Source organism: Mizuhopecten yessoensis, unplaced genomic scaffold (genome assembly GCF_002113885.1).
Source record: "Mizuhopecten yessoensis strain PY_sf001 unplaced genomic scaffold, ASM211388v2 scaffold10819, whole genome shotgun sequence".
Classification (NCBI taxonomy): domain Eukaryota; kingdom Metazoa; phylum Mollusca; class Bivalvia; order Pectinida; family Pectinidae; genus Mizuhopecten; species Mizuhopecten yessoensis.
The window spans coordinates 359,133-370,596 of NW_018408737.1; the positions used below are offsets into that span (position 1 = coordinate 359,133).

Here is an 11,464-nt window from a genome sequence, read left to right on the forward strand (position 1 = left end):
GTCAATTCTAATAAATTGCTGGTTACTTTATGCTCAATTTATATTTTATTTGTAACACTCTTATAAAAAAACTTGATGTGAAATTATCCAAAAATGCAGAGACTTTTCCAAGAAAGCATTTTTTTCTCTTGGGTAGTTGTTAGACAAATCTCACTGTTTATAACTTGCAGAAGGTACAAACAAAAGTAAGATTTACTGCTTCAGGTGGGGTTTTTTTCTTTTGAACCAAGCATAACAAAATGCATGTAATAAAATATAAATACTATGTATGCTGTTAAAATTGTTTTTATTTAAAATTAAAAAACAACAACACATTATTCACAACTTCATAATACTGTATATATATATATTGTATGTAACAAATTAACAAGAGGTTGAATTTAGTTAGATATATACCACCAGGATAGGTTGAATTCATCATAAATTAAGAGGAGGAGGATTTCATTCACACATTAACAGGATGAATCCATCATTCACATATCAACAAGAGAGTAACTTTATAATTCACATTCACTGGAGGGCGAATTTTATATACACATTTCAGTTGAATTCATTAGTCACATAATTATCAGAGGTTAAGTTCAGCATTCACATTTTGTGAATTTGTCAAATATTACCAAAGAATGAATTCATGACTACACATAATTCACACGAATTCAACGAAAACAATAATTACATGTACTAGATGAGCATTAATTATATAACAAAGAGGTAAATTCATGATTCACATTAACAGGAGAGCAAATTCAAAGCAACATTCATTAAGTCATGGTTGAGAATGTTAATTTATCATCATCATCATCATCATTGGTAATTGACAAGAGTCAATTCAACAAACATACTTGTACATCAACATATACTCATACACTAATTGAAGAGTCAGTTCAACAATGGTATTCCACTGTCTGAAGAGTCAATTCAGTAATTTCGCACTGAAGACTCGATTCAAAATTTTACTCCCGACATTTATTTTAGTCAATTCAACATTTATGCAATGACAGGAAGTCAATTCAACATGGACAGAAGAGGTGTTTAATTATTTTCTTATACACGGACAGAGTCAATTCATTTTTTTTTTTTACAATAGCAAGGACGCCAATTCAATATTGATAAACTGACAGATGAGCCAGTTAACACATATACCCTGACAGAAGAGCCATTTCAGCAGTCATACACTTACAGAAGAGTAAATTTAACATTCATACACTGACGATAGAATCAATTCAATATTTATACACTTGCAGAAGAGCCATAGCAACACAGGTATTCACTTACAGGAGAGTCCATTCAACATTTACACACTTACAGAAGAGTCCATTTAACATGCATACACCGACAGAAGAACCATTTCAACACGTGTACACTTACAGGAAAGTCAATTCAACATTTACACTTTTACAGAGGAGTGAATGGGATTTCAACTTTATGTGGTGAACAAAAGTCTTCATGATTGCTGTTATACTGATTTGCCCTGTTGTAGCTTTACATAGAAAATGCTGAAATGTAACGCGCCACACACGGTGGCATGTCACAAGAATGAAGCTAGTCTGCTTCAGCAATTGTTACATGAGCTGGATTCAGCAGGTACTTTCTGTCTGTAATCCCCAACACATTTGTATCTCCTGTCCTCCTGTAGAAAAAATGTCACGATATATTTCTAGGTAAAAATAACGCTTTTTAACTTGTGACTAATCAAATTGGCATTTTGCATATAAAATGCTTAAATCAAATAAGCTAAAAAATGTCTAGATAAAAACTACACATTTACATCCTACTGTTTCTAAAGCTGAGTGTGCCAGATACACTTTCATCTTTTGAATTTTTACCTTGGCCTAGCTTGACTTTTGACCTTGAATGTACAAGCAGTATTCGGATACTCTAGTTTGATTTTTGAAATTTCAAATGTAAAATATGTTTTTTTACCTGAACAAGTTCTCCAATACAGTACCCCGTCAGCGTGCTGTACGCATCACGTGAATGACCTTTCTCCTCAAAATCTACTGTCGCGTCTCTCCCAGCATGTTCCAATAAAATCTCAAGACCACCTGGATGCTGAAGTGACAGAAAAATTGACACAAGGGTTAAAGTTCAGATGCAAACTAATCAGGTAGCCATGCACATCAACAATAGGTGTCCAGGGATAATCCTGGAGGGGGCCATGGGGCCATTGACCCCTCAAAACTGAAATTGACCCCTTCATGGTCCAATATTCTTTCTATTTTACATAGAATGGACTCTCTTAAATTTGATATTTACCAAACATTTCTGAAAATGGCCCACTGCTCTAAAATTCCAGGATTTTCCCTGCGTGTCTCGGATGAATATACATTGGAAATACAAGTCAAATAGCAAATGCCGCCACGGTATACATAGTATTAGTCACTTGCCGTTACCATAGGGACCTAAGGATTTGTTACAGCAATATTAACGGTACGCTTTTTAACTTGTGTCTAATCCAGGATTTTTTTTAGGCTAAGGTGTTCAGAATGACTACATGTTTTAGGAGTTTAATTGTAGATCGACTTTCGGTATAAATGACACCCCCAATGAATCGGTAAAAATTACACCACCGATGATAAAACATGTAAAGTTACTCTGAACACCTTAGTTTAGGTCCAAATGTTGCTGTAACAAATTATATATATCAGGTCCCTGTGTCCGTTACATCCAATTACGTAGTCACAGTATGTTCGTAGATCCAGCCAAGAGGGGTCAGCCCCACCGTTTCTAATATTTCAAATCAATATCGATCTCATATTGTTCCAGAAGAGAAGTCGCTCGAAGCAATATGGCCACACTATCCCTTTTAGATCCCACACCCACCTTCTTGGGGTCATCTCCTTTATGTCTTTGAAGGTGCTTCTTAATAATAAATATGGCCAATGTCTATCTTATTGTGCAAGAGAAGAAGTCGCTTTTAAAAAAGCGATGTAGTTCATTTCGCGTTTTGGCCCGCGCCTCGGCCCCTCTGTACGATTCCCTCTATTTGTACAATTTTCCAAGGATGTTTGTAGTCAAATTTGGTAAATTCCGCCGTTAATTCGGCGGTCCTGAAGAAGAAATATATTACAAAGACTTTTTGGACGTGCGGCGGATACCACGGTAAGCTAAAATTCATAAAAAATAGGTTTTAGTTCAGATTAGCAAAGGTTGGTGAGCTTTGACCTCTCATACCCGCAACAAATAGTTCAGACCGAAACGATACATGCGCTATTATGTTTGTATGACTTGCCTCGTAAGTGAACTGCGTGACGTCATACACCTTATCATGAATGACGATCCACAAAGACTGTGTATCACAGTGATCAGACACCTCTTTTAGAGAGTACAGTGACGTCGATGCCTCGATGTTGGGTCCGCACGTGCTTGTTTGCGTCGTGGACGTGTTCACGTGCTGTCGGTTCATCAGAGAGGTCATCACTGCAGTCTGTAATGTACAATTTACATATATATAGTCGGTCATTTAATTAATTCACCTTAACTTATGTACTTCCGTAATTTCTTTCAAGTTCCTCATCTCCTGTACGTTTTGGGATTTATTTAAAAAGTAATCCACTGAATGAGCGACTAATTGAGTGCTCCTTTCCTGTCTATTCTAGGTTTATCCGTAAACGTAAAATACATTGTATACTCTGAACCTAAACGCAAATATCATTATATGGTTTGTGTTTGTCATTTTATGGTGTGTGTTTGTTATTATATGGTTTGTTATTGTTTGTGTTTGTTATTATATGGTTTGTGTTTGTCCTCATCAGGTTTGTGTTTGTCTTTGTATGATTTGCGTTTGTTGTTGTATGGTCTGTGTTTGTCATCATAGGATTTGCGTTTTTTGTTTTATGGTTTGTGTTTGTCGTTTTATGGTTTGTTTTTGTCATTATATGGTTTGCGTTTGTCGTTGTATGGTTTGTGTTTGTCATTATATGGCTTGTGTTTGTCGTTTTATGGTTTGTTTTTGTCATTATATGGTTTGTTTTTGTCGTTATATGGTTTGTTTTTGTCATTATATTATTTGTGTTTGTCATTTTATGGTTTGTGTTTGTTATTATATGGTTTGTTATTGTTTGTGTTTGTTATTATATGGTTTGTGTTTGTCCTCATCAGGTTTATGTTTGTCTTTGTATGATTTGCGTTTGTTGTTGTATGGTCTGTGTTTGTCATCATATGATTTGCGTTTTTTGTTTTATGGTTTGTGTTTGTCGTTTTATGGTTTGTTTTTGTCATTATATGATTTGCGTTTGTTGTTTTATGGTTTGTGTTTGTCATTATATGGTTTGCGTTTGTCGTTTCATGGTTTGTTTTTGTCATTATACGGTTTGTGTTTGTCATTATATGTTTTGTGATTGTCGTTGCACGATTCACGTTTGTTGTATGGTTTGTGCTTGTCGTTTCATGGTTTGTTTTTGTCTTTATATGGTTTGCATTTGTCGTTATATGGTTTGTTTTTGTCATTATATTATTTGTATTTGTCGTTGTATGATATGCATTTGTTGTTTTATGGTTGGTGTTTGTCGTTATATGGTTTTTGTTTGTCGTGATATGGTTTGTTTTTGTCATGTTTTGCGTTTGTCGTTTTATGGTTTGTTTTTGTCATTATATGGTTTATGATTGTCGTTGTATGATTTGTGTTTGTTGTATGGTTTGCGTTTGTCGTTTTATGGTTTGTTTTTGTCATTATATGGTTTGTGATTGTCGTTGTATGATTTGCGTTTGTTGTATGGTTTGTGTTTGTCGTTTTATGGTTTGTTTTTGTCATTATATTGTTTGCATTTGTCGTTATATGGTTTGTTTTTGTCATTATATTATTTGTGTTTGTCATTTTATGGTTTGTTTCTGTTATGATATGGTTTGCGTTTGTCGTTATATGGTTTGTTTTTGTCGTTTTATGGTTTTCTTTTGTCGTTGTATGATTCGCGTTTGTTGTTTTATGGTTTGTGTTTGTCATTATATAGTTTGCGTTTGTCGTTATATGGTTTGTTTTTGTCGTTTTATGGTTTTCTTTTGTCGTTGTATGATTTGTGTTTGTTGTATTGTTTGCGTTTGTCGAATGGTTTGTTTCTGTTATAATATGGTTTGCCTTTATTTTATGGTTTGTTTTTGTCATTATACGGTTTGCGTTTGTCGTTCTATGGTTTGTTTTTGTCATTATATAGTTTGTTTTTGTCGTTTTATGGTTTTCTTTTGTCGTTGTATGATTTGCGTTTGTTGTTTTATGGTCTGTGTTTGTCCTTATATGGTTTGTGTTTGTCATTATATGGTTTGCCTTTGTCATTTCATGGTTTGTTTTTGTCATAATACGGTTTGTGTTTGTTGTTATATGGGTTTTTTGGTCGTTATATGGGTTTTTTGTGTCGTTTTATGGTTTGTTTTGTCGTTTTATGGTTTGTCTTTGTCATTAAATGATTTGTGTTTGTCGTTATATGGTTTGTTTTTGTCGTTATATTGTTTGCGTTTGTCATTATATGGTTTGTTATTATATGGTGTGTGTTTGTGGTAATTTAGTTTCGTTTGTCGTTATATTGTTTGCTTTTCTCGCTACATGGCTTGATTTTGTCGATGTATGGTTTGCTTTAGTCATGATATGCCTTTCTGTCATATATGGTATGCCCTTGTCATTATGTATTAATATGTCTTTAGTGTGAAACAACCCATTAGATAGAAGAACAAAGTTTTAGTTTTTCCGAGCTCTTTATTGGACAATTTAGAAACCTCACAGCAAATTTTAACCCATTATAGTTTGATATGAAATCACATATGCAGAAACTGTTAGATTTGGCAATTTAAACAAATACATTTGACAGAATCTGTATATATGATTTTGTAATTATATACATGGTGTATCGTTATCATTATTTTCATCGTGTTCATTGTTAGTCGTGTATCAAAGGGCCGTATTGTAAATCTTAATATGTAACCCTGTCTAAATAAAGGAATTCATATGCCTGTGTATAATTCATGAATTGTTTTATACAAAGGAACTCGCATCATTATATACCAGCCTCGTAATTATTGTCTGGGAAAACTTCGGGACAATTATAACTGATCACATTCCCCATTTCGCCGTCTCAGCTATGTAGCATGTCTATGTTTATTGACATATATCACGGGAACAATCTCGTATAAAATCAAAAATCCTTTAATTCAAATCCTGATCCTTCCCGTCACTCACATAATAACATGACATCGAAATTTGAATTTACACAAAGATGTATTTAAAGTTTGAAGACTGTTTTATTTTTTTCGTTACACATATATGTTTATGCTTTAACTTATTAATTAAAGGTTAATATTTACATTAAGTATATCCGCTTTATATCACATTTAACAGTAATTATAAATAATATGAAGTTGTTATATACAGCTTTATCACAACCTAGGTCGTCTCAAAGTGGTTCACAAAGTATTTAGGGACCTTGCAAGCAGCCAATACATTTCTCTACTCCCTGGGGAGCATACAGCCAGTGCTGCCATTTCGGCGCTCTGACACAGCTAGCACTCAACAATTGAAGCACTGCCAAACCACGTACTAATTTACAGCTGAGTAGACTGAAAGATACGACGGAATTCGAACCCGTGACCCTTCGGTCACACACTCGGCGTCCTACAACTATAGACCACCGTGCCTCCATTTCGTTTATATAACATGCCCCTACGGCAGCCTCGTACGTGTACAATAATGGTTGGTCCAGAGGGGCTGTGACACTGTCTAATACAGTAATATAAGTACATCCCACGACAAAGTCTACGATATGGTTAGTTGCTTACATGCTATAGGTGACATTTAGTGTAGTCTTTAAGTGGAGAAACGACAGCACGTGCGCACGACACAATTCATTTTTGTTTCAATTCTAGAAGTGTGCCATACTCTTTAAAAAGGCAGCATAGCATATATCCTAACTCAAACGCAAATCTCAGACTGAAGTACGTTTAATATAATATATTCGTTTAGACAAGTATTACGTATTGTAAATCCGAAATAAATATATCTCATAAAGCTATAGAGAGTCAGTCATGTCGGACTAGTTAACTGTCTTTATAAACCCTACAAAAGTTATAAGTAATCATAAAGTTATTTGAATCTACGTTTAACTAATATATACGTTTAAATGACAAAACAAGCGAACCAACATACATGTAAACAGTCTAGACTATTGCGATGTGTATTGGAGTCAGAGACATGATTATATGGTTATACTTACAGTTATGTTCGCCGCCGTTGATAGGACTCTGTTCAGCTGTATTTTGTTATGGTTCTGCATTGTAAATAACGAACGGTAATCGGTATACCTGGAGAAACGCCAATACAAAATGTAGGTTATTAAACCTCAGGTGTCATGTGTGTATATCTGAATCAAGGTCACGGTGACAATTTCAACCAATCATAATTCAGTATTTTGACGCACCCACATACCTGGCGTTCATTGAAAGCATTGTTAGCATATACAGACGGCAAATTATCCCCCAAAACTGACGTCCTTAATTTATTTCAATTATCTTGAGCTAAGAAGAACCATTTCAGTGACTTATGGAGACATGTAATGTAATAAATCCGATTATATCTGAAGCCACTGATCTGCTAGAAGACATGGGAGAAAAGTTCTACATAAGCTTAAGTTTGTTTTCTTATATCTCTACCTCACGACTAAACAAACACCGGCTTAAAAGCAGGAATATCGTTGCATGCTAACGTCTTAATGGTATGTTTTCTGATAAGTGAATGACCAATGTTTACTTATTGCAAATATTTACTAGACATTAAGAGAAAAAGTGCTCAGCCGGCCGGTGTGAATGTAACTCAAAGTGGTGTCATTTTCGGTCAGAATAAGTGCGTTAAGGTAAAGAAAATCCCGTCGTCGGCATCAGGTGAGGCACAGGCCTAGCTAGGGTTCGTTACAAATGTCTAACACACACACATGCTACACTCATGTGCGTCACAGCACACAAAAACCTTATCTCTATTGACTTCTTTAACTCTTGCCTTTGACCTTTGAACATTTAGTTAGCCCCTTTTTTCCTAAGTGATTTCGAGACACACATTAATCTAGAACAGCAAATACACGAGAACTTTGATACATCAACAATGCAATACACCTCAAGTTATAAAATATTTAATTTGAAATTGTATAAAAGGGAAGCAGCATTTTACTCTATCGTTGATCCAGAAGACTAAGTAGCATTTCCTAACATCACTATATCAATGATGCATTATTTATAAACACTTCCACTTCAAAACCAATTCTTATAAAGGGCGAGATGCGCTGGTCAAAAAGAAGAAAGAAAAAAACCCACCGGGTAATCTAAAAATGAAATGCGCTTGTCAAAAATCAGTTCCACTTTTCCTTTAAAATGCTACTAGTCCAGAAAGCCTGAGTGGATTTTGACTTTTGGGTCTGGAGCAGTGTACATGTTAGGCCAAGGGAACTCAGTTTTGTATTTGCTCTACCCCAACCCTAAGACAGAGGTGCGGGGCCAAATATTGGAAATAGATCTAGAGTTTAACGTTTAAAAACCGTCTACGATCACTCGTCCTCCACCTGTTGGTCGCGGGCTCGAGGCCTACGGAGGCAGTCGGCAGGTACTCGCCGCAGGTCGTTTTTTTTATGGCCATTCCCTCCTTCATTAAAACCCGACACGTCCTTAAATGTCCAATCCATAATAAAATACAAACACACCAATCTTACATGTTCTGTGGGAATACAGGAGTTAAATCCATTTTTTTCCTGAGCACTATTATGCCAGGCATTGTTCGTCATACGTCGTATACACGTTAAATTTCCGTCAAATCTAAGTCATGACGTCACTGACGCCTGTGCTGTATAGGTCAAAATATCTACACAAGTGTTGCTGTACTTAATGTGTGAGAAACATATCTGTACTCTACAGAATGTTTAAATATTAATTAATTTATTCAATATTCTTTCAGTTACATGAATATACATATATAATTATAATTGAGAAAACTATTAAACATTGATAAATTCAAGTCGTTAAATATTCGTATTTCTAATTATTATCTATGAAATGTATATTCAATTTATTTTGTGGTTCTATTTTACATGTGGATTGTAGTAATCTAACGAATTAACAATTCGAATTTTCAGGCCCGTTTCTAGAATCTATTTTAATGATATTACTACACTTGTTGGGATCATGGAAATATTTAATACTTCCGTTATGAATATCATCCTCTCATCGTACTAAATCGAATTAATTATAGTATCTGGAAACATACACGTATAAACTTGAAATATCATGTTTACAAGTGACAATTAATCTTTTAATTTGACTTCAGAATACATTCGAAACAGCAGCAGATGTGTCAATGCAACTTGGCGGAAAGGATGATTTGTTAGAGAATGAAGGCAGCACATACTCAATAAAGTCAATTTGTGACAAACTCTTGAAATAAATGAGGTTTTTTTGCAACTAATAAATTTAAATGGAGGTATGCCCACTCCCGCCCTTGAAGGAATATAGAGGTTGTGAAAAACAAGAGGCCCTTGGGCCTTAACGGTCACCTGATTTATTTATGCAGAAAGTTGATTTTGTTATTAACACGAACAGAAATATTATTCAGTGACAAAAAACAATAAAACCACCTTATTCAATATCTAGCATGCAGATTTAAGACTAAAAAGTATTTGAAACTAGCACCTCTGATTCTAAACAAGGGGGTGTCAGTCAGGGCTCATATGTGCATATTATCAAACTGCTACCCAATACTGATAATGATAACCCAAATTGAATTATTTCCAATGGAAATTAAACAAATGTTGGTCCAAAATGTGATTTCCTATATAAACTATAGTAAAGTTTACCCCTCCCAAGGGGTAAACGTGAGACCTCAGGATCATGCAATTCACAATTTTGGTAAAGCTCCTTAAGACCCTTCCATCTATGAAGAGTATTTGATTCTACCATATCTTGGTCTTGGGAAGAAGATTTTTGAAATTCCAGTCAATTCGACCCTTTTTGGCCCCTCCCATCAGCCCCGGGGGGTCAGTCAGGGCTCATATTTACATACCATCAAACTGCTACCCAATACTGATAATGCTAACCTAAATTTAATGACCTCAATTGGAAATAAACAAATGTTGGTCCAAAATGTGATTTCCCTATATAAACTATAGTAAAGTTTGCCCCCTCCCCAGGGGGAAACTTGAGACCCCAGGGTCAAGAAATTCACAATTTTGGTAAAGCACCTTAAGATTTTTGAAATTTTAGTCAATTCAACCCTTTTTGGCCCCGCTCCTCAGGCCCCTAGGGGCCGGGGACCAAACAGGCAACTATTTTTGTTGACTTTTGGCCATGGAAGGTTTCCGCAAAATTTCATTGAAATTGGTTCAGGGGTTTTGGAGAAGAAGTCGAAAATGTTAATTGTTTACGGACGCACGACGGACGACGACGGACAAAAGGCGATCGCAATAGGTCAGTTGAGACTTTGTCTCAGGTGACCAAACAAATGAAACTACTCTAGACACATGCTCTCCTGTTCCATATATACTTAATCAAAGTTTGTACACAACAGAGCCCAACTAGCACTGTATGTGCATCCATTCTGGCGGACATTAAATTCGTTTACCTTTTTTTGTCCTTGTAATGAAACAGATAACGCTGCTGCAACGTCCGCTGCAAAATCAGCCGTTTTCGTACAGCTGACAACTGATTAGGAGGCTGTCCTGCAACCTTCCCAATAGCAGCATCCCAGGAATTCACCATCTCTCTATTGTGGCACTGCTGTTATCAGCACAAGGTTCAAGGAAAGATAACTCTTACACAATATTCAAAACCATATCTCTAGTTAGAATCCTTCTTATAACAGTACGGAAGAGCATTAGGGCCAGGAGCAAAACAAGTTGATTTCGTTTTCGACTTTCAAAAGCTCGAAATCTAAATATAATAACTGTCGACTTTAAATAGAAATTTCGAGTTATTTCTACAACTTTTAAGCTTCTGGAGCTATTGAAAGAAAGGAAAATAACAATACTAAAATGTAGGAGTCGACTAATGTGGAATTCTTCAGAATCGATTTAATCGTGGATGTTAGTGTCTTTGTCTAATGTTAGAGATACCCGGTTGAAGTCTAAGCTTCTATGGTGCCTATGCATTGATACTTTAGACCTTTCTTTTAATTTATATTAAGGTATTGGTTGGTTGGCTATACAGGGTTTAACTTCCTATCAATGACTAAGGTCATTTGAGGCGTGCATGTGTGTCGGCATGCCGGGGACAGGGTATGTTGTGGTTTTATTTGCCTCATTGTGATAGCACAGATCTGATACTGTCTTTATAGTGCTATCTCACTGAAATAACATGCCAAAGACACCCAGCACAGTTTTCCGACCGGTCACATTATACTGACAACGGGTGAACCAGTTGTTGCCATTCTTATAAATGCTGAATGTAAAGCAGTAAATACTTTCAAACGTTGTTTGGAACTTATTTTCTGCGGCATGCAATTGAAAAG

General features: G+C 35.6%; 1 protein-coding gene across 1 annotated transcript; it reads right to left on the bottom strand.

The window, feature by feature from the left end:
* Positions 1-313: 313 nt before the first annotated feature.
* Positions 314-7,352, bottom strand: LOC110462647 (cytochrome b5-like). Its single transcript, XM_021516712.1, has 4 exons — positions 7,197-7,352; positions 3,233-3,427; positions 1,924-2,052; positions 314-1,630 (listed from the first exon to the last, which is right to left on the bottom strand). Exons 1-4 carry the CDS (start codon positions 7,254-7,256, stop codon positions 1,553-1,555), a joined length of 462 nt encoding a protein of 153 aa, XP_021372387.1. The 5' UTR covers positions 7,257-7,352; the 3' UTR covers positions 314-1,552.
* Positions 7,353-11,464: the final 4,112 nt, after the last annotated feature.